The sequence below is a fragment of the Topomyia yanbarensis genome, chromosome 3 (assembly GCF_030247195.1).
Source record: "Topomyia yanbarensis strain Yona2022 chromosome 3, ASM3024719v1, whole genome shotgun sequence".
NCBI lineage: Eukaryota > Metazoa > Arthropoda > Insecta > Diptera > Culicidae > Topomyia > Topomyia yanbarensis.
Genome location: NC_080672.1, coordinates 117,462,632 through 117,487,324, shown reverse-complemented (window position 1 = coordinate 117,487,324; position 24,693 = coordinate 117,462,632). Strand labels below are relative to the sequence as shown.

Genomic DNA, 24,693 nt, shown 5'->3' with positions numbered 1-24,693 from the left:
TCTTGATTGACTCCAACAAATGCGACTATTGTTTACATGCATAGGGTGCCAATGTCATGGTGTTGAACCGCATACTATGCAAACCCGAAATATTAGGGCGTCACACAACGTTCAGTACAATACTTTTCCCACTCGCTAGATAGCGCAAACTAATTTCGAACGCGTTTGCCAACATGTGGTTTGTCGTTACCGCGAGTTATCATGACATCATTCAGCTTAACCCCACTACCACGACATTCAATATACACAGAATGATAGGTGAATGATTATCAACAAACATAAAGAACCAAACTAGAAGGATAATCACTCTCGCAAACATCACACGAAAAAGTTCCAATCATACTTGCTTATGCATATATCATACACTTGTTTTTTATGAGGATTGTTGTCATCCTTGTCATTGCACCCTCCTAAAACAGCACCAGACTCCTATCACTCCTCAAACAGTACGTCTCAAAGTTTCAGACAATCGAAAAGTTCGTCAACAGCAGCACGATGCTGCTGCACTCTGCCCATCATCGTATCGTTATTCCGAGCCCCGCATCGCACATGCTTCTTCTAGAAACGCGAGCTATTTTTTCTCTGGCAGCCTCGATCGCCGCACCATCCTGTTCGCGGGGCATTTGTAGTCGTTAAATAAATCTGCTGCTTAGCGCCACTTGGCGCACCTTTTGTGTCTTGCTCGCGCGCCCTCGGTCCGTCCACTGCACACCGACCGCACTACCTTCGGTGTAAATCTGCTTTCGATGTTGATTTGCCGTTCGCCACAGCTCGAGCGTGTCCGTTCTGAGAATCTCTCTCTATTCAGCGCCAACAGCCGTAGCCGTTCGAGTTCGAAGGTCTATTCGTTGGTCTGAAAATGATTGCTTGTTTATTATTGGCTTTTGGCAGTCAGGCAAAAAGTTTGGTTGATTACGAAAACTACCGCTGTGAGAATAAGTCAAACTTAGGTCGAAGGTGCTTCGACCAAAATGTTAATCTAACATAGTTTTGCACATAAGAAAATTCTTACTATGTTGATATACTGAATCGTACTATAGTAGTATTCAATGAACAAATCAATATTAATACTTCTTACATTGCTACATTTCATAGTAACACAAGTTTTTGTGCTGAACTTATAGCAAATAAATAGAAATCAGGGATAAAAAGTTACCACTTGTGGCAGAACATCCAATATATTGAATTAGAAATGTAATGCAAATTAAGCAATATAATTAAATACAAAATAAAATAAAATATAAAAAAACGGATTGTGTACAAGACACGTTACAGTTACATTGAAATTTTGACTCACCTTTTAAAAATACTAGTCCGACTCTTAAAACCCTTCTTTCTCCGTCCAAAAACTCATACAAGCAAACTTAACATTCAGTCGTGGCTATATTATCAGAACGTCCAATGCTTGAGCAATAAAATAAAACGAACTTTGTGCGACACTTTCTGCTACTAATTATGACGTTGTGAAGCTTTCAGAAACATGGTTCAACGACAATGCACTTAACTCAGAGCTGACCAATGAGTGCGTGATATATTGCTGTGATCGAAATTGTTCCACAAGCTGGCACAATCGTGGTGGTGGCGTTTGGATTGAAGCAGTATGATATCTGTCGATATGGTCGATTATCTAGAGCGCAGATAGCTTTTCGAGTGACTTGCGGGACCGTGTCTATCGTTTGTTGGGTGTTTTACCTACCATCATATTCTGATCTCGCTTTATACGAAAAGCATGCCGCCTGTGTTGATAAGCTGCCACATTGATTAGCACTAGGGTTATAGTATTGGGTGACTTTAATTTATCTTTCCTACGCCGGAGTTTTGAAGATGAAGTTGAATACGACATTCCTATTAAAGCATCGTCTGAACACGAGTTGTTGTTAGTCGAAACTATCTACAATTGCTTCTGGCTTACATCAAATAAATTACTAGAACCACCATACCGCAAACGTAATTGAGTCGTTACCATCATCCGTTTGTATTGACAATTGAGACTCTGTACGTTTTACCTGTGATTGACGATGTGGATATGTGTCATGATTTTAATCAGTGCGATTACGGTGAACTAAACGCGAAAATCTCAAAAATTAATTGGGTTGAAGTATTATCTTTGCGGGTACCCTGGACGAGGCTGTAGATAGGTTTTATCGTGAATTGGACCTATTTTTTTGACAACACGTGCCTCTGAGGAGACAAATGCGCTGCCGAAAAATAGAGGCTCTCGGTATTCCACCATCTGCACAATCTTCGAAATGGGATAAGAGAGGGTTGTGAAAGATTTTTTTCGGAGAAGAGGTGAAGACGATAAATCGTTTGTGTGAATTTTAGAACGACAATTTGAATAAATAAAGGCATCTTGTTTCGATCAGATGTTTCACGACTTGAGAACAATATGAAGGACGACCCGAAGCAATTTTGGGCTTATCTGCAGAACAACACTAGGGTTGGAGAAACGGAGTCATTCAAAAAAACCGGTGCTTTCCCCCAAAAACGAAGGCACAATGTGTTCCTGAGCAAACCCGTAGTCAAACGTGGGATTTGCACAGAAACACAATTAGTGTCTCTGTTTTTGGGGCTAGCGTCAATCCGGCGTTACCTTAGTGATGTCCCTAAGTTGGTGTCGAATTCTGATGAGACACAACGACACGACGTCAAAACGCAAATTCTGTAACTTTTTTAGCTATAGGTTATGTGCCCTTAATGCTCAAAAGCGGTTACACCCATTTTTTAATGTAGAATAATTCTCTAAAAAAAATCTTCTTAGGTAAAAATATAGCATAGAATAGTGAAATATTTTTTAATTTGTTTATTCTAAAAAATCCATTAAAAAACCAGTTTGTTGTGTTTATAAAACCGGTATTTTACCGGTTTTCGGTAATGGTTAAATTTGTACTCCCAACCCTAACCAAAACATCCACCAGTGGAATTCAGGAAAATGTCAACTACCCGGATAGGACGTCAACGATACCTACGATGTGAGCAAATCTATTTTCGTCATTCTTTGGAAATGTGCTAACTGATAACCCTCAACCTTTGTCTGAATCATACCTGAGCAGTCTGAGTTTCTTGTGTTTGCCTATAACATATATCGCCGAACGCGAGCTTTACAGCAATCTACATAGTGTTATCTGTTCGAAGGGATCAGAAAGCCTTGGAACTGCATTTTAAACATCACATCGGGTGTATTTCAAAGAAACCAGCTTTAACCTCTCTTCTTCGTAAATCGTGTAATATGATGTACAGATGATCTGAATATTTATTGTCTCATAACAACCCTAATTAGGCTGTTGTGCTATTCAGATGTGCATCGATAGGAGCCTAATAGATACGGAATGACTATGAAAATTCAGAATGGATATGCAACATAATCCATTTCACACGACTACAGTGGTAGGACTCATCAAACGAAATATGCGAGATTTCAACGACGTGTATAGTCTAAAGGTACTGTATATCATTCTGATATGCAGTATACTACAATATGGAGTTATCGTTTGGGCCCCGTATCGTCTGGTATGAACTTCGACAGCTTCCCTGGTGAAATAGCGTTTCTCATCTCTCCGACTTCAATAGAAATGAACATTCTTTAGTACGCGGTGTCGGGTCATGTGGCCTTACTTCAATAGTCTATATATACTGGGATGCTGTATAAAACGTCATTTACACTTGACGAAGTGTTTTATATTGCTTTGCTAAGCGAATGATTCTGCTTGGGTTATGTTTTTGAACATAGTCAGTACTGCATGACGTAGGTAGCGAAATCGCACTCTCGTAACTTTTTCTATGTTGAGCTTCACCTTTGAAAAATTAAGTCAACAGCAACATTATTTGTACGTATAGGGAAATAAACTAGCATTGATGTTTGATATTTCATATTTTTCATAAGATTCTCATGTATTAAATGACATTACTCCAAAAATTTAACACTATTACATAGGAACACGATTTTAGCAGCAGTTTAAACCTTGCTATGTCAAGCTAATTTAATGATTTTCAAATCCGAGAACACAATTACTATGTTCACTTCAAATCTCTGTTGCTCTTTTGATTTTGATCCAAAGTTAGTTTCTTTTTAAAGGAAAATGAAAGTTTTTGGTTTGCAATCGTAACATATTCGCCGAGGTTTATTTCGAACTATGACTTGGATCTGATAAATACTTATTTCAAATGAATGTATTCTGTACAATCAGGTGAAACAGTTCGAAACGGACAAATACTATTCATTCTTTGGGGAATTATCTATACTTTTCACATATTAAGGTCTCGTTATGCGCCTCATTTCGCCAAGGGGTTTAAAAAGATTTTATTTTTCTTATAATCATATGGAGACGAGTGGTGTTTAGGGCAAAATAATTTCAAAATCTAACGTAAATAAACACGTTATACAATAAGTTTAGAGTGATCAGTAAACAAAATCTTTCATGCTAATGGGATCTTAATCCTAAGTAGATTGGATGAAACTGCATGGAAAAATAATCTTATTTTTCCTGACTTTTGACATCAAAGCTGAATACAGCATCCCAAAGTTAGCTCAACCCATGCTTTTCAGTCGAATTAAAAAACATTTTAGGTTTTGTCCGACTTTAGCTCGTAGACCCGTCACTGTGCACCATATTTTGATATTGCAAGTAGAAAAAGTGATGCACGGGTGGAGTGGAAAAACAAGTGGAATAGGTTTCTATCTTTTTAACTAACGAAGATAGAAAGTTAGACTGAGGGAAGAATGGAAAAATCCCATAAATTAAGTTCTACCGATGCATGGAAGAAAACATGTAGGTCATATCGTTGAAGTCAAAGTTATGGTTTGACTGAAAAAGCTTCGGAAAGCAGCCATCATTGAAAACAAAAAAGAACAGTTTTAGTGCACGTCGTTGGTAGAATTTTCATGAAAATAAATCAATAGCATTCTAACCATGCCCAGCAAACGTCAATTAATTTTCTCAAAAATTGGGTAAAGGGAAGCGAAAAAAAACTGCTTTATTCAATTTCAAAAATGGCCGCTTTTATAGGCTTGCTCAGTTAAATCTTAAACAACTTTAATATATGTACTTTCGCAACTTCTTTTAATTTTTGGAGACCAAAAAGCTTTACTTCCATATATTATAGCTAACTTCCACTGTTGCCAATTGGTGTGCAATACACGCAGAGGATACCCGGGCTAGTTGATGGAACTATGATATTTTCCTTCATTTGTATCAAACATGTAGCAATGTGTCTCGGTTTGACGTAGGGGAGCCCGGAGCTAGTTGGCGGAAGAATTTTCTCCGTTTCCACTAGCCATATACCATAAACGTCGTTGTGCTGCTTCCTTAGGCGAACCTTTGTGCAGTATTATCAACAATTCTTTTGAACAAGGAATTTTCCGGTGATTTGGAAGGCATCGTTCATGTTCCCGGTTTATAAGAGCAGTGACCGTTGAAATGTAAAAAAACTACCGTGGCATAACTAGCTTATCGGCAGCATTCAAGATATTCGAAATAGTTGTGAGCACCGTTGTACTTTCTCGCTGCATCTCTACCGACTAACATGGATTTATGCAAGGACGATCCTCAAGCACAAACCTTTTGGACTTCACGTCAACTTGCATTTCGCAGATGGAGGAAAAGGCACAAATTGATGCAGTGTATACCGAATTAAAGGTAGCATTTGATCGAATCGACCATAGAATACTTTTAAAGAAAATGTCTAGGTTGGGTACGTCGCGCAATTTCGTTAAATGGCTGAGTTCTGATGCTTACGTGATAGAGTCCTACGTGTGCAGCTTGGCTCTTGTGTCTCTTCGGAGTTTACTACTACTATTTGTGCTATTCTTCAACGACGCTACTTTGCTTTTTGGTTTTGGATGCAAACTGGTTTACGCTGATGACTTAGTTGTACCTTGTAGTCCGCAATATCGACGACTGCGTTCGGCTTCAAGAGCTTCTTGATACAACCGTCGGCTGATGTCATAGAAATTAGCTCATTCCCTAGTAACAATTGAGGTTTTATACTAGTTTTATAGTCACTCATAAAACTTAGATTGCACTTGTAACGTGCTATAAAACTTCATTTGTTACTTGGGATCGTTAACATCGCTAAATGTCAGATTATAACTTTCCACCGCATAGTCAATCCTATACTTTACGACTCCAAATCGAGAGGCAAAGGCTCAATAGAGTTTATGACGTCAGCGACCTTGGCGTCTTGTTGGATGCTAAGCAAAAACTTTAATCTGCATCGCTCAGTTTTAATCTCGAAAGCTACTTGACAACTCGGCTTTATTTAAAAAAAAAACGGCCGGGACTGTAAGGATCCGCACTGCTTGAAGGCGTTATATTGTTCGTTGGTTCGCCCACTACTCGAAAATACCAGCTTGATTTGGAGTCCACGTCAGCTTGTTTGGAATCTACGAATTGAACGTGTGCAGAAATGATTTGTTCTTGACTCGCTCTACCAGACCTTCCCTGGTGGAGTCCGTTGGATCTACCACCGTACCCAGATCGATGCCGCCTGATCGGCCTCGACCCATTAAAACGACGCAGAAAAATTCAACAAGCAGTAGTTGTGGCAAGGTGTGATTAACGCCGAAATCGACTCTCCGAAGATTCTATCCCTTATTGACTTCTACGCTCTACTGGCTTGCTACAACCAAGGTTTCATCGTACGGTGTTTGGATTCAACGAACCAATATAACCAGCATGTATGCAAACTTTCTCCACAGTTGAGGATCTGTTCGCTTTTGAAGAACCGTCGCACAAATTCGCACAGAAAATATCGCGATATTTGTTTTTATAAGGGGCCATGCATAAATGACGTAGCATTTTGGGGGGTAGGGAGGGTATACCAAATTTGTGACGAAGTGTGACGAGGGGGAGGGTAGGGTCAAAAGTTGTGCAACGTAGCATTAATTTTAAAACCCATTGTTTAGAAAAAACAATTTATTGATCCTCCATTCCCAAGAGAAATGAATTTAAATTCAACCAAGTTACTTTTGATGCGGTTTTTCATGAGGTAAATTTTACGATTCGCGGAATCACAATAATACGAAAAGATTTTGTATACGGATTTAACTTGCTGCATTAGTTAGCTAATGTTGCTAACTTGTCTTCATGCTCTCCTTGGCATATAAAATTCAAAACAAAACTAGCAACACTATATTTGTCATGAAATGGGTTTATTTTGCATAAAATTTGCTGTTATAATGAAAATGTTGATAAAAATCGTCAAACATTTTGAAAGGACATGTATTTAAAATAATTGAAAAACATATATAATTTTTTTTTCATCGCCCGGGCGCTGTGCATGGGACGAGGGGGAGGGGGTAGGTAAATGCAACGTTATTTACGAGAGGAGGTTAGAATTTTGTGACCAAATGCTACGAGGGGGGAGGGATGGGTCAAAAATCGCAGAAAAAAGCTACGTCATTTGTATACGGCCCCTTTTATGCAACATGTGCTATTTTGCAAAATCTATCTAAATAAATGCGGCAAAAAATGAAAACTGAAAACACTGCGAACTTGCCCCGGTCTCCCCTAAGGTGAAATACATTCTTCAATGTGTTTATGTTGCATTTTTTTCATTGTAGAAGTTGTAGGCGATATGAATTTTTCGGGCGTAATAAGTATTTTTTCTCAATTTCACACATGAGAATGATTATATTTTTCGATAGCGCAAGAGAAAAACTATTTTATTAATAACTCAATACCAAAAATTGCCTTAAGTATTTGAGCGAAACGGAAATTCGAATCGAGCGCCCCAATTATCATCATACCATACCACAATAGATCTTAATACTGGTCGCAGTGGTTCGTCTCCAACAAAAAGAAATCAAAAAGAAATCATCATGCCATTCGAATAAATACATTTAAAAATGTTAGGCGACACTAAACTAATCAACTATACTTCAAATGGGTACGGTGATAATATGAACAGGTCGGTATATATATATATATATATATATATATATATATATATATATATATATATATATATATATATATATATATATATATATATATATATATATATATATATATATATATATATATATATATATATATATATATATATATATATATATATATATATATATATATATATATATATATATATATATATATATATATATATATATATATATATATATATATATATATATATATATATATATATATATATATATATATATATATATATATATATATATATATATATAAAAGTCAATGTTTGTATGTATATGATTTATGGACTCCCAAACGGGTTAACCGATTGCCGTAAAAATTTATACATAGTAGGCATTTGTTATGGAGCGTGTTTGTGTGCTATTGTTTGGGGATTATCTGCCCGCCAGATGGCGCTTCAGAACAAATTGTGTTTTTCTACTATTTCGTTGAAAATTACTTAGAACTAAGGTGTCCCGCATACTGTCCATCCCAAAACGGCACCGTTCCAAACAACCGCCATCGGATTTATAGGGTGACTGTATGATACATATGCCACGCTAAACAGTATACGTACTAGCGTCTCTGAGAAGCTTTCCTAGAGGGTTGTTTTTGTTCATTCCGGTCTGACGCGACAGTTGCGAATATACCGACCGAGCGCGACAGACGAGAAGTCTGCTGGCGAGACGAAATATAACAAAGCGGCGTCCACGGCGACGACTGATGCCATCGTAGTCGCCAGTTACGAAAAAAAACACACTCGGCAGGCTGGTGCGACGATTTTGGGGGAAGAGAGTACCATCGAATGATATATAGGGTGATGATTCGATGGGGACATCATGGCGGCCCACTGTATCGAAGGGAAGATAAGAGAGAGAGAGACCTCGATCTTGTTGATACGGATCAACGGCGTCGCCGGGTGCTATGTCTGCTTTTGGCCGCATGTAATCGCATTCTGTGGCGGATCAGTCATCACTTCGAGTGATAGATAAAAATTTGATGGCGCTAATAGTTTCGCGACATTCCGCCTGACCGACGCCAAAGCTGTGCGAAAATTGAGACGTCGAGAAAATTTAAGCAGAATCTGGGGGAGGGGAATATATCGCCTGGAAAATTTCCGCGTGTATGTCCTTTAACATAATGGCACCATAACAGCGGAACAATACACGAACCAACTGAAGACTGCAATAAGACAAATTGGATGGAATTGTTCATATTAATTTGGCGACAAGATACATTTGAATGGGGGCCGATATTGCGGTATGCTTAGTTGGTAAATCGATTACCTTGTTCGCAGTTATGGCTTTGGTTCCCAGTCTCCGTACAAGGGTAACAGAAGAAGCGTATGACCTCATGATTAGCAAATCAGAATATTTGGTACAACATAGTGTTGTGTGATTTTACCTTATATTTCTAGAGACTGTGCTGTCAATTATTTAGTACACAGAACTATTGCTACGATCCTTAAGAATCCTGAGGTGAGATTCAAACATACGACCATTGGTTTTTTAAGAACTTATCCTGTTAATTGACAGACCCTAAGATTTGAACCTCTGCAATAGGGACAAAAGAGATAGATCAGTAAAAATGACTCGTCTTTTCCCTTTCAATTTTTACATTGAATATCTACAAATGAGGAAAAAATCCGGTAATCCATGAGTACTAGTCAAATCGATGATTATATTTAATGCATTCATCCGAAAGCAATTTTTCAGACTTGATGCTTACAAGTAGAACATTTTGTATACGCTTCGCCAGACAGCAAATAAATCGTTTGATTGCTAACATTCTCGTAAACGTAGAAAATGCTGAAGATTTATGGAAAATAACACGACCACAGATGTTGGTTCGTACCACACCTTGAATGGTTTGCTTGAAAGACACCCGTGTCTTTGTTATCGTGGCCGATTTTTGCTTTTTATTGTTCCATTTCGATGCACAGTTTCTTTCCATTTTGATGCATTGTATTTACAATCCAATCATTGCTCTCGTCTTTTGCACGTGTGGCCTGGTATTGGTCTCTTGATGCTGCGACCTATGCAAAAGTATCTAGTTTGTAGACGATGTTTGAGTGAAATTCTGCTTCTGCCACCGCGGTGCATATCCTCTACATTTAGTGCTCTTTTTTCTTTTTCTTAGCAGGTTGGGTTCAATCGATACATGAAGTATTAACGTCTTCCTTCCAGCAAAGATCATTAATGGATTTGAGAGTTTTCACTGGGTAATCGTTGAAACAGTGTCAATAGTTATTAAATAGGACACTATTAGAAGTAGGGAAATGAGGGTATATGTTTGTAAAACAAAAGAAAAGAATCGAGGTGGTCGCTAATAGTGGCGATACCATCGGAATGTGCTCCCATGGCATGGTATGCCATTTTCAACGATATCTAGGGGGACTTGACAAGACAATGAAATGGATTGTGGAGCCTATTTTCATTCTATTCCTACTATCACTCTGTGAAGCCAATGGTGGAGTGAAAATTAAACAAACTCCAGTATTTCACAATTTCTCGGTAACTTTTGTTACTACACTCTTACTTACAAACATACTAACAAGATTGATATCAATTTATACATATTCCTTCGAATGGGAACCGAGTGATTACGCAATAGTGCGCAACTATAGACAATAAAATCAATTTAAGTTGGTAAGTGTGAACTGTTCGAGCAATACATCTGAGAAGAGCAGTGACTTTTTGAATTTTTTTAAACAAAAAGGTAATAATTGCGTAACCTAGATGTGATTTTGGAAACGTTTACAAAAAACTCAACGGTGGCTCTGGAACTGATTTTGTGTCAATAAATGTATGTGATACTTACGAAAATAATCCTTTCGGAGCAAGTTACGAGCGCATAGAACTGAAAAAAAAAGAAAATAGATTTATGAATTTTGTTGGATATTCATCTTACATTATTATCTTTTATGTATTGTATGTTCACTTAAGTCTTTTTTCCAGGGTATTTGGGTGGTAAGCTATTTATTTTGAACTATAATTTGTTTATTTACGTTAGCTTCACGTTGCCAATATATTTGATAAAATTATTATCATAACTTGTCATTTCTTTAGATTAAAAAAAAATAGATCTTTGTTTCTTTCTTTGGGCAACTAGTGCGAGGGTGGTTGCTAGCGGGTATCATACATCCACAAACTGACAAGACAAGACTATGGTTCATTGAACACAGACAACGCAGTACCAAGGCCATCATTAGAATGATGAGTTCTGCGTTTGAGATGTACTTCCCCGGTTGCCAGACAAATATTGGCAATTATTGCATGTGTCTTTGTATGTATTATAGACTAATTGTGAGTCCTAATGTGGTCATTCGTATGTTGAAAGTGCGAGTTTTAACGTTTAGCTTCAGTGATTTTGAATGTGTTATTAAGCATACGGTTCCGATGTGGAAACGTAGAGACTTCACGATCGACTGTATCATAGAGAAGCGCATGAGCGTTTGCAGGCAAGGGTGTTCGATCGCGTGTGAGTTTGTATTGGGCGTGTGCTAGCGTGAATGTTATTTCGCGAGCATAAATTCAATTCTATAACAGTGATATCATTCGCATATTCCCGTGTTTCCTTGAATAATCATGCGGACCTTGAATCTGGTACTTAATTTTCAATGAACGGTTCAGATACTAGAAGATAGTGAGTTCCCCCATATTACTAGAGTTCCCGGTCATGTCGTCATGGACCATGCTGTCTAGTAATTATAAGCAATTGGTTGGTCCAACTGAAGGAACGAGTCAGTTCAGCCCACTTTCCCAGTATCTTCTAGTTGATGTACAATAAGTGCTGCACAAACTAATTTTGAGCGTAAACGTACAGCAACTATTAATCTACCCCGCCTGGTGCAGGAAAGAAAAGCTTCCATAGCTTGTGACCATTACGCGAACTGAAGGCTAGGTGACAATTGCTTACAACACAAAATATATTCTGGCAAAAGAAACGGGATAGTATATTTCAATTGTTCAAATTCATTGCGCCGTACAACAGATCAACACAAACAAACTTAAAGATGGAAAAACCCTATTACAACGGTCACAGCGGTGTAAGTCCTGGCTGCAATAATACAAAAATATATACAAAAAGCTCAGTAAAATGTTATTCATTTTATAAATAAAAATTAAAAATGACTTAAAACAGAAAAAACTAATAAAAAGGATTTTTGACATAGAAATCTTCCTCATTTGTTCCGAAACTAGCAAGAGTCCGTTACGAATACTCTGCATCCCGATAGTTACTTTTGAAAAGGCAAAAGCCAACCATTTAAAACTAAAGTTGTGAGTGATTAAGGGAGGGGGGCGTAAGGGTTTCGCCGTGAAAAAAACTCTTTTGCGATTTTTTTGGAACTTTGAGTGAAGCGAATTGATCAAAACTTTTTTACATTATAGTGTATCATTTTAACAACATGCTGTAATTTTTCTATGCAAAAATATCTACAAACGGCTCGGCGGCGAAGCTTTTTTTAGAACGTTTCTGAAATAAATATGATTTGCGGATTTAACTGCCATTCAAAAAACACTTCACCGATTTCTTTCAAACTTTGCATACACATTCTTTTTTTTTCGAGAGTTGTCCTACTGGAGCTGTAGAGCTAGGTTCTCGGAAGGGCTCCCCGTCAGAATCACATACTACAATTTGCAGACGAGACAGGCAATGTCGCCCAATAAAACACTGCAATAGGCCAATTGTAGCGGGCCGTGATTCTGAATGTGATATTCATTGTACGGTTCAGGCATGTGCGGGCGTAGGGACTCGGAATCGCGTGTATCATCGCGAAGGGCTCGAACATTTGTACGTTAATGTGCTCGATCGCGTGTGCGTTTGTATGTCGCGTGTGCTAACGTGTAACTTCGCGTGCATAAATTTCATTACCGTGTGCCTTTCGCATATTCGCGTGTGTTCTAGAATGATCGCGCGCGGACCGTGAATCTGATACTTAATTTTTGTGTACGGTTCAGATTCCAGATGGAAGTGGGTTCTTCCATATCATTAGAGTTCCCAATCATGTCGTCGTAGAACGCGTGGTCTAGTGGATATGAGCTTTATTTCTTTTTTGATTGGTCCAACTGAATGTATGGACCTAAGTTGCTAGAATGAAGGCTAAAGATTTCCGGACGTGACCGATTCATGATCGCGCGCGTTTGCGGATTCGCGTTTGAGACCGCGTGTGTAACTTCGTAAGTAATAAAACGTTCACATAATTACCTGAGTGTTATCAAGTTTGCGCCATCGCGGGCATAGGTGTGCGTAGATGATCGCGAAGGGCTTAAGCGTTCGTATGTTGACGTGTTTGTCGCGTATGCTCGCGTGTATGTGACTTCGTGTGTATAAATTCGATTTTGAAACCCTGCGGCGATTCATATATTCGCGGACCGTCATTCTAATCTTTAGTTTTCGGTGTACGGATCACATTCTGACAGGGAGAGAGTTACCCCATATCACTAGTGTTTCCGGTCATGTCGCCATGGAACGTTTTGTCTAGTGGATATGGTAGTTATTTTTCAATTTTATAATTTTTTTAATAATTAACAAGGACCTAGATTGTTTGTGCCGAGGATAGATACTTCGCGACGATCCCGATTCATGATGGCGCGAGCGCGGGTTGACACTTGAGATCGTGTTGGTAAGTTTATGAGTGCTGAGATTTTCACCTTATCACCGGGGTGTAATCATGTTTGCGAGTTCGTATGTTGCTTGGAAAATCGCGAGGGGCTCTAACGTTTGTGCGCTGACGTGATTTTGAAACGTGTGTTCTTGAATGATTGCGCGAACCGTGAGTCTGATATTAAATTTTCAGCGCGCTTTGAATTCTGGCAGAGAGTGGGATCGTTTATATCGATAGGGTTCCCGGTCATGTCGCCATGAGACGTGTTGTCTAATAGGTATGGGCGTATTTTCTTAATTGGTCCAGCTGAAGGCATGGACCTAGGATTCTAGGATCAAGGATAGACTTTCGGACGTGACCGATTCGTAATCGCGTGCACGATGGCATTTTTGTAGGTTCCCGCTGAGACCGCGTTTGAGAATGTGTGAGTGTTAAGACGTTCACTATCACCATCTTTGTTGACCCAGTTGAAGGCGGGTGTAGAATGGCAGTATAGGACTCGAAAAGAAGAAATAAAAGACAATATATGAGAGACGTAATAGATTAGATAGGTACAAGATACAGCTGAAGTTATGATCATCACATGAGACATACATTAGTACTTCAAACACTACTAATACTTGAATAGCCAATCACCACACATAGCACATCCTTTCTCAATTATCTATTTGTTACTGGTTGATTGTTGGTTATAAGCTGGTGAATAGAGGAAATGTATAGAACAGACAAAAGGCTCATATCAGCCCTCTCGGCCTCCTCGACACACCACTATCGAGGCGTATTGTAATCAACATCTTGAAGCGGGCTTCTTATATAAATCAAATCCTCAGTAGTCATAATGTTTGGTGGATTATTAACATGAGAACTAATTAACCTCTAGTAGTAGAACTTGGTGCAAATAAAAACTAAAAAGAGCGAAGGTCCTTATATTTAGATAACTCTATTGAATATATTGTGGCTTGATGATGTTTACAATACCGTCAATCCCATCAACCTGCGAGAGGGATTTCTTTCAAACTTTGCATACACATTCTGCGTTAAAAATATCTAACCCCTGCGTTGAGTTTTTGAGACAAACTTTCAATTAGGGGTTTTTTACTCATCTATCTCTATATATAAAAGTCAATGTTTGTATGTATATGATTTATGGACTCTCAAACGTCTTAACCGATTGCCGTCAAAATTTATACATGGTAGGTATTTGTTATGGAGCGTGTTTGTGTGCTGTTGGTTGGGGATTATCTGCCCGCCAAATGGAGCTTCGGAACAAATTGTGTTTTCCTCCTACTTCGTTGAAAGTCGCAGCAACGTGCGATGGGTATTAGCTGGTTTCAAATTAAAATTTTCATGCTCCCGAAAAATTCCGCCTTTTTACACCCCCTTAATCGAAAAATTATCTCAATAACTCAATGTAGGAGTTAGGCATTTTTAACGTAGAATGTGTATGCAGAGCTTGAAAGAAATCGGTTAAGTAGGTATGTGCTGACGTAGGGACTACACGATCGCGTGTATCATCGCGAAAGGATCGAGCATTTGTACGTTAACGTGTTCGATCGCGTGTGGGTTTGGATGTCGCGTGTGCTAACATGTATGTAACTTCGCGTGTATAAATTCTATTTTATAACCGTGTGCCTTTCGCACATTCGCGTGTGTTCTTGGATGATCGCGCACGGACCGTGAAACTAATACACTCAAGTTTTTTTACGCGGTTTTTTTTTGCGCGGTATTTTTTTACGCGTTTTTTTACGCGGATTTTGAAATTTACGCGGTTTTCATTTACGCGGATTTTGAAATTTACGCGGTTTTCATTTACGCGGATTTTGAAATTTACGCGGTTTTCATTTACGCGGTTTTTGAAATTTACGCGGTTTTCATTTACGCGGATTTTGAAATTTACGCATATTCATTTACGCGGTTTTCATTTACGCGGCCTGTATCCCCCGCGTAAAAAAAAATCTGCGTGTACATAATGTTTCGTGTTCGATTCAGATTCTATAAGAAAGTAGGCACTCCCATATCACTAGAGTTCCCAGTCATGGAACGTGTTGTCTAGTGGACATGAGCTTTATTTTTTATTGGTATAACTGAATGTATGAACCTAAGTTGCTAGAATGGAGGATAGATTTCCGGACGTGACCGATTCCCGCGCGCGTTTGCGGGTTCGCGTTTAAAACCGCGCAGACCTTTGTTCTGATATTTAGTCTTCGGTATACGGATCACATTCTGACAGGGAGTGAGTTACCCCACATCACTAGAGTTCCCGGTCATGCCGCCATGGAGCTATCTTTTTTTAATTGGTCCAATTGAAGGCATGGACTAGTCTGCTGGTACCGAGAATAGAGACTTCTGGAAGTGACCGATACACGATCGCGCGAGCGCAGGAGACACTTTTGTTCCTGCGCACCCCTGGTGGTGCAAAGGGCCATTGTGAAAGATCGCCATCATGGGCGATTGCCCGCCATCACCTTGACCTGCTGCCAGGTCAAACTTTCGTCGACTTCTTTTATTTCCTTGTTGAGGCTGCGCCGCCATGAGCCTCTGGGTCTGCCTCTGATGCGATGTCCTGCTGGGTTCCAGTCCAACGCTTGCTTGCAGATTTCGTTTCCGACCCTGCGCAGAGTGTGGCCTACCCACCTCCACTTTCGTTCCCGAATTTCTGTCGCTATCGGATTCTGATGACATCGACGAAGGAGTTCAGCATTAGAGATTCAGTTGTGAGGCAACCATGCACGAATTATATACCGCAGGCACCTATTGATGAAAACCTGCAGCCGTTGCGTGTTCTCCACTGATACGCACCAGGTTTCACTGGCATATTAGTGCAGATTTCACGTTCGAGTTGAATATTCGGGTTTTGGTGCGTCGACTAATCTGATTGTTTTTCCAGATATTACTCAAACTCGCAAAAGCAGCCCCCACCTTCTTCATCCGTGCTTCTATGTCGATCTTGGTGCCTCTATCAGACGCCATTTGGCTACCAAGATATTGGAAGCTTTCGACAATCGCAGTAGACCGTGTTTGATAATTTATAAGTTCTGAGACGTTCACCTTATCGCCGGGATGTTATCATGTTTGCGAGATCGCGGGTGTAGGTGGCGGAGCGATCGCAAAGGGCTCAAGCATTTGTATGTTAACGTGTTTGTCGCGTGTATGTGACTTCGTGTCCATAAATTCGATTTTATAACCATATGCCCACACGCATATTCTCGTGCTTTTAGATAATAATTCGGATCAAAAAACTAACCGTTATGTCTCGAGACACTAAAAGTAATCCCTATCATTATTATATTGTTTTTGGAATGTCCTGTTTCGCCAATGAAGCAAGGGATAATAAAATCGTTCACCTATCGCTTGATTCAAATACACATAAGAAACACACCCGACTGTCGGCTGTGCGGAGATAAAGTTGTTTTTTTTTGCAAATCGAGCATTTCGAAATTAATTCAATAAAAGATAAATCTATCATAAATTCTCGGCAGCCGGCTGCCTAGAGTAATAAACACATTACTGAGAGTTGCATAGATCGTATCACTCATCAAGGTGAATCCAGATTTCTGTAATTCTTTACCCCATCCTACTAACAAAAACTCCTTCCCGTGTTCGACACGAATGCCGCTCTAAATAAGCAGCAATAACAACAACATCCTTCCCGCGGCAAAAGCAGAGATGCAGAGGAATATAGGGTCTCCATAACAGCGTTTGTTACACTAACATCCCTTCCCTTCCCCGATGACTGTAAGGACGTGTCCGACGCCATTTTTGGCAGTTCAAAGTATAGAACTCTTGAAACGTGCACATTGAGGATGGATAGCTACTCCCAGGTCCCATTTCATGATTCTTTGTGCAATTTTGCTTGTTCTCATTAATCACGGAGTAGCAACTACAAATTGTACGGTCATCATGCTCATGCTCCTTTCTTATCCCGAATTACGGAAGTGTATCAGATAAATGCTTATCCATATGTAATTCCTACTTGGCGAAGAAAAGAAAAAAAGCAACTGTCTCCACACGGTCGTCGCCTTTCCGGGCTATAAATTGGTAACGACTTACGCCGTGAAATTATAGCTTATTATCGAAAATGAAATTATCTAGCTTAGTATAGACGAGCACTCTATTCGGACAACCAATCAAGGGGGTCTACCGATTCTCAATGGAAACGTCTGATAACTAAAATTGACCAAACCTTAATATTAATGTTGTCGTGTAGACTTTTAATTAGGAGTTGACAATCAGGTACTAAAAGCAACATGTGAGGTTGCTCTAAATGTGTATTATTGCAGCATAGCGTAAGCCTGGCCTATAAAAAGGATACAGGAAATGAACCTATCGTTTTTATCACCTCTTATGACATAGGAAATAGTGTTATCAACCTTCTTTATCGACGACTCGAATTAAAGTCTAAAGTTCAGGTCGACTAAAAGGCACCATCGCATGTAATTTGTTTATATTTAAGGCGCTGTCTTTGCTGTACAAAAATCTTGCAGAAATATGGTTCTACATCATAGTATCGCCTGGTACTTACTTGTGATACGTATCTTCTGCGTGGTATTCCGTCGCGAATGTTCCAATTTGTTCATTTTTTTCTACTGTTCCAGCAGCTTGGTGACAAATCTGTGCCTCCAGCCACCAACCACACTTTGCATTTATGTAAACCGCTATCGCAACTATGCTGTTTCTTTTTCGTTTGCCCTCGCGTCCATCTATCTATCTTCGATGTTGCTTGTTTCGTTTTCCTTTAGTACATCGAAAACTTCAGAATGGGATGCGGCAGATTATTTCATACCGTCGTGATTTTACAATAACAACGCATACTAGTACACATGAATGTATGTTCGCCTGTTATTTTAATCCACGAGCTTCTTCGATGTTACCTTTACTTTGATATTATTGCTAACAACACAAAGTTTTGGCCCACAATGATGGAGCTAATTTTTTTATTAGGTGTACTGGTGAAACATCACTTAACACTTTGCACTAGTGCAAATAGTTGAACAAAATGCACCTCTTAAAAGAAGCAGCTAAAACTTTCGTTACCCTACACTACACCTTTTTATTTCTTCATTGCGCATACTTTTTGACTTCAATTTTCCTTCTCAATTTATGACTTAAACGAAGACACTAGCACAAATAAAACAACACAATCATGCACAGAGAACAAACACTCTTCGTTTCGTACCTATATGGTATTAAAACTGCACTCTTGAGGGTGGTTGTGCTAAGCGAAGTTACGGATGGCAACTCTGATTCGTAACATCAGTTTTTTGTGACACCACACAGCGTGATTTGTTGATGTTGGGTAATTGCACTGGTAGCCACTGTTGACGAACACCGGAGGTAATTAATATGATGGTAGTCCAAAATGTGACCACGGTCACATCGACGAATGACGTTCACTGGAAAGAATGAAATAACGTTAGATTGGATGCATTGAATGAGTTTTTATAGGTACAGGAAAAGGAATTATATGATATATGTAAAGAATTCTTAGTCCTGCAACATGGTGGCTACAGATTCAAGGAGGAACGGAGGATGGTGCGTAAATCAAAAACAAGAAAAAGCAGTTTTTCCACATAGTGTTCTGCATCTTTATAAAAATCTAACAGATCTAGTACAAGGTGTAAGAATAACTGCTTTTGTTTAGGATTTTTACATTATTCTCCATTCAACCTTAACCATCTGCAGCCACCAGCTGCATGTAAACTAAATTAATTTTAACTTTTAACCTATCACGATTAAGTCACTCAGGACCTTTCGAATGAGCACTCTTGATTTTTAGTGAATTTCTAGTCCAGACCATTTGAAGTGAATTGTCCTCAGTAGTTGGATATTTCGCAACATTATGACTATAATTTTTCTTTAACTCAATGTTTGTAAATCCTTTAACTTTATCGTTTCAATGTGCACTTTTGAAAAGTTTTTGTTGATCTGAGTGGTATGCCAACAGGTTGTTTTATATTACTAAAAAACTAATTACAAGAACTATTCATTTCGCTTCAGGTTGTTCTGTATTTCGATATTCTTCTTCGGGGACAACTAGACACTGATGTTAAGAATGAAATTTTCCATCAATCCACATTATCCATAGAACAACGAGCTTGTACTCTGTACCAAATGGATCTTGATTCGTGGAAGCAAAATAACTGGGGATCTAAGATTGACGTCTATAATCCCTTAGGAACGCCTTACTATTTTACACTCGTTTCACCCCGAAAACCCACCCTGCTATATTCCGACTTGCCAGCACTGAATGGAATGGCATCCGTTGTTTGACAGGGGAAGGGGATCTGAATCGGGAACCAGGACGTAGTCGATCGCAACGGAGACGACCAATGAAAAAAAGAGCACAAACATCTTACTCACTCTAGCCACCGATTTTCGGGCACCGAAGGTGAATACGTGTGCGTGTAAGCCTCGCTGCTTTCTCATTCACACGCCCTTCTCACACTCGTCTGTGGATCTGCTACAGATCAATTAACATTTTCGGATTCTTTCTGCGTTTTCCACAAAAGGGCACTTCATATATCCATGGAGCACTTGATTGTATTGCGGATAATTCCAATCAACTTAGGGAACACTGCTTCCGACACACCAGTATTTTGCGGACTCGACAAATCGCGACGAATGAAGGAACGAAATCGGGGAACAAAAAATTTTCACGACTGCAAAGAACGATGAACACTTCACTTTTGAAATGAAACGACCGCGACACCACACAGCTCCGTTAGCTGCCTACGTATGAACGGGACAGTAAATGAAGTTGCTCTGCCGAGCTGAACGTGCTCCGATAGGTGGCGTTTCAATGGAAACTGGAATACGTTCGCTGTGCGTTATTCTGTTGCATGCAGTGATGCCAGATGTGAAGACTTGTCTTTATTTTGTAGACATCTAAAATGATGAGAAGATGCATTTTTATACATTTTGAAAAAAAATCTGGCTCAAAATTTAATAAACGGTTTCAAATCCTGTTCGTTGAAGACAAATGTGAAGACATTTGAAAATTGCACCTGGTATCCATCCTTGTTAGGATTGGACAGAGCCGCCATTTAAACAAATTTATTTACTTATTTGACGTCTAGGACACTAACACAGTTGTAATGTGTACACTGATAAAATAAAGTACCTATTATTGCGTAGAAAACTATGCATTTTCAATAAATGAGTACAGACCTTGTACGTCAACCTGGGTATGTTTTACCTATTATTTTTGGCAGAACTGTTACAACAAAATGCGTAAAAATTACTTATTCGTGAAAATCGCGCCCGAATGAAAAATGCCAAACCAAGACTTACAGAAATCTAGCAGAGCAGTCTCTGCCAGAAAATTTGGTGAATTAGAGCGAACCTAAAAACCACCGAAAAAATCTAAAATTAAGTACTTTTGACTCAATCTCGTGGTATCCCAGTCACCGTGGCAAGCAGAAAGTTAGCAAAGGTTGAGCAAAGCGAAATAGATGCTGGCAGAGTTTCTGCGAGCATTTTGCGCGATTTGTGCAAGAAGTCTGGCAAAGAATTCACTCAAATGCAACAACCGTTTCCGAAAGAAGCGGTCGAGGGGCAGATCACTTGCGATGCATTTTTAAAAATCAGCGAAATTAAATGCATTTATTTTCATCAAAATAGAAATTCATAATGTATTTTGCGTTGCGTGCAATGTTTTTGCGTTGTGTGCAATGTTGCTTGCATTGCGTGTAAGACCTACAGAAAAACTAGCTCTACATTTAACAAAACGTCGAACAAAGTGGATCAGCGTAGGACGTTTGTTAAAAAACTTTTTTGCGAGGCAGTGCAAAGCTGATGCAAAAATGGAAATTAAATGCCTTTTTTCAATTTGATGCAAATTTGTTATACATTCTTAGAGTGATCTGTCCCTAGGAAGCGGTTAAACCAACCGATGCTGCTCACTTTTAGCCAGAATCCAGCCAGGAATGTACGGCCAAGATCTCTGTACGCTTCGTGTCACATCTTTGTCAGATGCTTTGCTCGATTCGTGCTAAATTCTGCCAGGTAGGAATTGCCAGGATCTTTGCACAGTTTATTTCCGAGTTATGCCAGGGTTTTGCTCGATTCCTGTCAAAATTTGCCAGAAAAACGCGAGCGAAACCGAGTTCGCCCTAGCTCAACTAACCCGACAGGCAGGGGTGCCAACCTTCCAGATTTATCTGGATTCCTCCAGATTTTTAAGTGTCATGCAGACATACAGATTTATGTTTGTCTGATCCAGAATTTTATAATTTGTCCAGATTTATCAAGACAATTTCGAAAATAAAATGAGTTACAAGAATGCATAGTTGATTTTTGAACTGCTTTTTGACATACGATTTCTAAAACAAAACTTTTTAGAAATACTGGAAACACAACGTACCAAAGTTTTTTTTTCGCTGAATGTGAATAAATTTTGTTGAGCTTTAATCAGCTTCAAGTTCAGTAATGCAAGATACTGAAAGCTCAGAGACTCAAATTTAATTCATATGCTTTATGCTGTAAATTAAGCCTTCAAATTGGTCAGATTGGCGGCGCAACTAATGAATTTTCAGAAAGCCGAGATATATTTTTAACGTTTCATTAGAGCGACCGAAAATAAAAGTCATAAGGACAGAACATGCTTCGTAAAACCTGTTTCAAATATATTAGAATATAAAAACCGGATAAAAAACTTCAAGTATAAAAATCGAACTGGGACTTTCCTCTGCAAGAATCGGATAAAAAAACCTTCAGTATAAAACTGGAAGAAAATATGTCCGATTCTTACAAATAAGTTTTTGTTAGCCGACTTTTAATCTCGAAAATCACGATATACGGATGCTCCTGCGACCGATTTATTTATTTTTAACCGGTTTTTATACTGGAGACTCATTCTTACCGAGTTTTGCGGGTGAACATTTTTTAAGCGATTCTTATGCTGAAGAATTTCCGTCCGATTTTTACGCGTGAAGTTTATTTCCGATTTTTATATTCTGATGAATTTGGAACGGGTTTTACGAAGCATATTCTATCCTTTCGACTTTTATTTTCGGTCGCTCATTAGTAAATTGCAAAAAATACAGCTTATAGATGTAAAATGAAGCTTATTCAAAAAAAAAAAAATTGGGCATCCAGACAAATCCAGACTTTTTCGACATTTTTTCCAGACTTCTCGGAAATATACTTGGCATCCCTGCCGACAGGATACACTGTACCAAAACCGTAGCGTTAAATCGAATGATATTCTTGTTGACCTGGCCCTTTAACAATTGGCAGTTGTGTTTTGGATGACTGCCATTTGATTTTTGTTGCAATCAACTTTTCGTCTTTGTATGCAAACATCAAATGATAGGCATACAAAAGATAAAAGCAAAAGTTGTAAAATTCGAAATAGCAATCATTCTGTTTTGAAATGTGATCATTTATTTTTCAACAACTAAAACGTCACATTCGATCAGATAGTCTCATGTTTAATTTATATAGCAAATAAGAAAATCGAACTACTCCAAATATTTTTTCGCATGCATGTCATCAAAAAATTGAATGAAAGTTGCTCGAACAGCAAGTCGATAGTTTTTTGGTTTTAGGTAGACCATCAGTTCAAAGGAATGTGGTATTTTACGGGACGTTCGGAAACGATTTTACACTGAACACGTTTTTTACGTAAAAAAAAGAGTAGCGTACTTTATTACGTGACGGTCTGGTTGAGAATGAAGCACACGTCGAGCAGAAAACTTGTTAGACCTTTTGTCTGAAAGGTTAGCGGATCCGCATGAACGCAGACTTGTCAAAGTGACAGCTAGACGCAAAGAAAAATTGAGGGGTAATACTCTGCTGAGGGATAGGACTGTGGGCAGGTTGCTACAGCACGTCCATCCTGACATTACTGTCGGCCGCGACAGTTCGCCAAAACGTTCTACTCTGGTGCTATTTGTTTACATTTTTTTTTCTTTGTTTACATAACATGGTTTTCTTAACCTACTATACCTGTAGTCGTACTCAGTTTAAATTGAAATTTTACTTGCAGATTTCAATACGATTAACTCACTGGAATTCATCTTCTAAGTATTCGATATCTTCATACTCTGTCTCTGAATCGGAAAAATCATTAACCTCATCATTGTCGGCCTTTTGGTAAAGTTTCATGTCTATGGGATCGAATATACCTTCAAAATGTCGGTTGGACCCTTGGTATCCATCTAAATCGGAGATCAAATATCGATTGCGATCAAGAACCTTCCTGATAACGTACGGGCCTTTGAATTTCGGCTGTAATTTTCTTCTAACTCCTACTTGTTTTACGTTACGAATCGAAACAAGATCGCCTTCACAGTAATGGGTACGAACCTTACACCGTTTATCGTACTGCTGTTTATTATAGCTTTGCAACTTACTAATCGCTCGCGATGCGCTTTCACGGATTTCGGTCAAATTCCGATCGTCGATCAAATTCAACTTATTCACGTATTCAGTCAAACCATCCGAAACGTAACGCTTCTGCAGCACACCAAAGAGCAATTGCGAGGGTATATCACCAATAGAGCGATTCAACGTGTTATTTAGTAAAAACTCTGCATCAACAAGAATCGCGTCCCACTGTTGATTACGGGTCTCAACGAGTTTACTAAGCAAAGGAATAAGCGTTCGATTATAGCGTTCTATTTGGCCGTTAGCCTGCGGACATGCTGTTGCCACAAGCTGGTGTCGAAACCCATGATCTTTAACGAACGTTTTGAAAAGATCTGAAGTAAACGAGGTGCCTCTATCCGACACGAGAACATCGGGTGTTGAATACGCGATGAAATACGACTTCAAATGCTTCATCCACAGAGAACAGACATCCATGATCGAACAAAAATATTTAAAAAACGTGTGTAAACATTTGAATTAATATACTAAAAACACCAGCGCCGCCACACCAACCTATCCCAACTATCCGTCAAATCGATTCCGGAACCGGTTCGAAATCCTGGATGGATTCTGCATGGAATCTAGCTCAAAGAAAACAACCGATTCCGACTCTATCGGTTGACGCATTTGAGCTGGAATTCATGCTGGAAGTCCGAATCGGTTCCGGACTAGTTTGACTGGGTAGAGGAATAACCGCTGTCAATTTGTCGCACTCAGCCACAAAAAACATGACGACAGTAGCGCACCTGGTTTAGATATCCAAACTACCTTCGAAACCGTTAGAGATTTTACACAAGT

The 24,693-nt window shown here is 39.0% G+C and overlaps 1 protein-coding gene across 2 annotated transcripts in view; it reads right to left on the bottom strand.

Annotated features, from left to right (window-relative positions):
• LOC131688273 (E3 ubiquitin-protein ligase SMURF2) overlaps positions 1-20,265 on the bottom strand; it is a 75,815-nt gene extending 55,550 nt beyond the window's left edge. The window contains exons 1-3 of one of the 2 annotated variants that reach the window (XM_058972460.1): positions 19,885-20,265; positions 18,047-18,917; positions 10,737-10,775 (exon numbers count right to left, since the gene is read on the bottom strand). In XM_058972460.1, coding sequence (XP_058828443.1) covers positions 10,737-10,775; positions 18,047-18,101 — 94 coding nt within the window. In that variant the 5' untranslated portion in view covers positions 18,102-18,917; positions 19,885-20,265. Of the gene's footprint in view, positions 1-10,736; positions 10,776-18,046; positions 18,918-19,742; positions 19,761-19,884 lie in introns of those variants that run through there. The other variant, XM_058972461.1, reaches the window with a different exon arrangement.
• Positions 20,266-24,693: the final 4,428 nt, after the last annotated feature.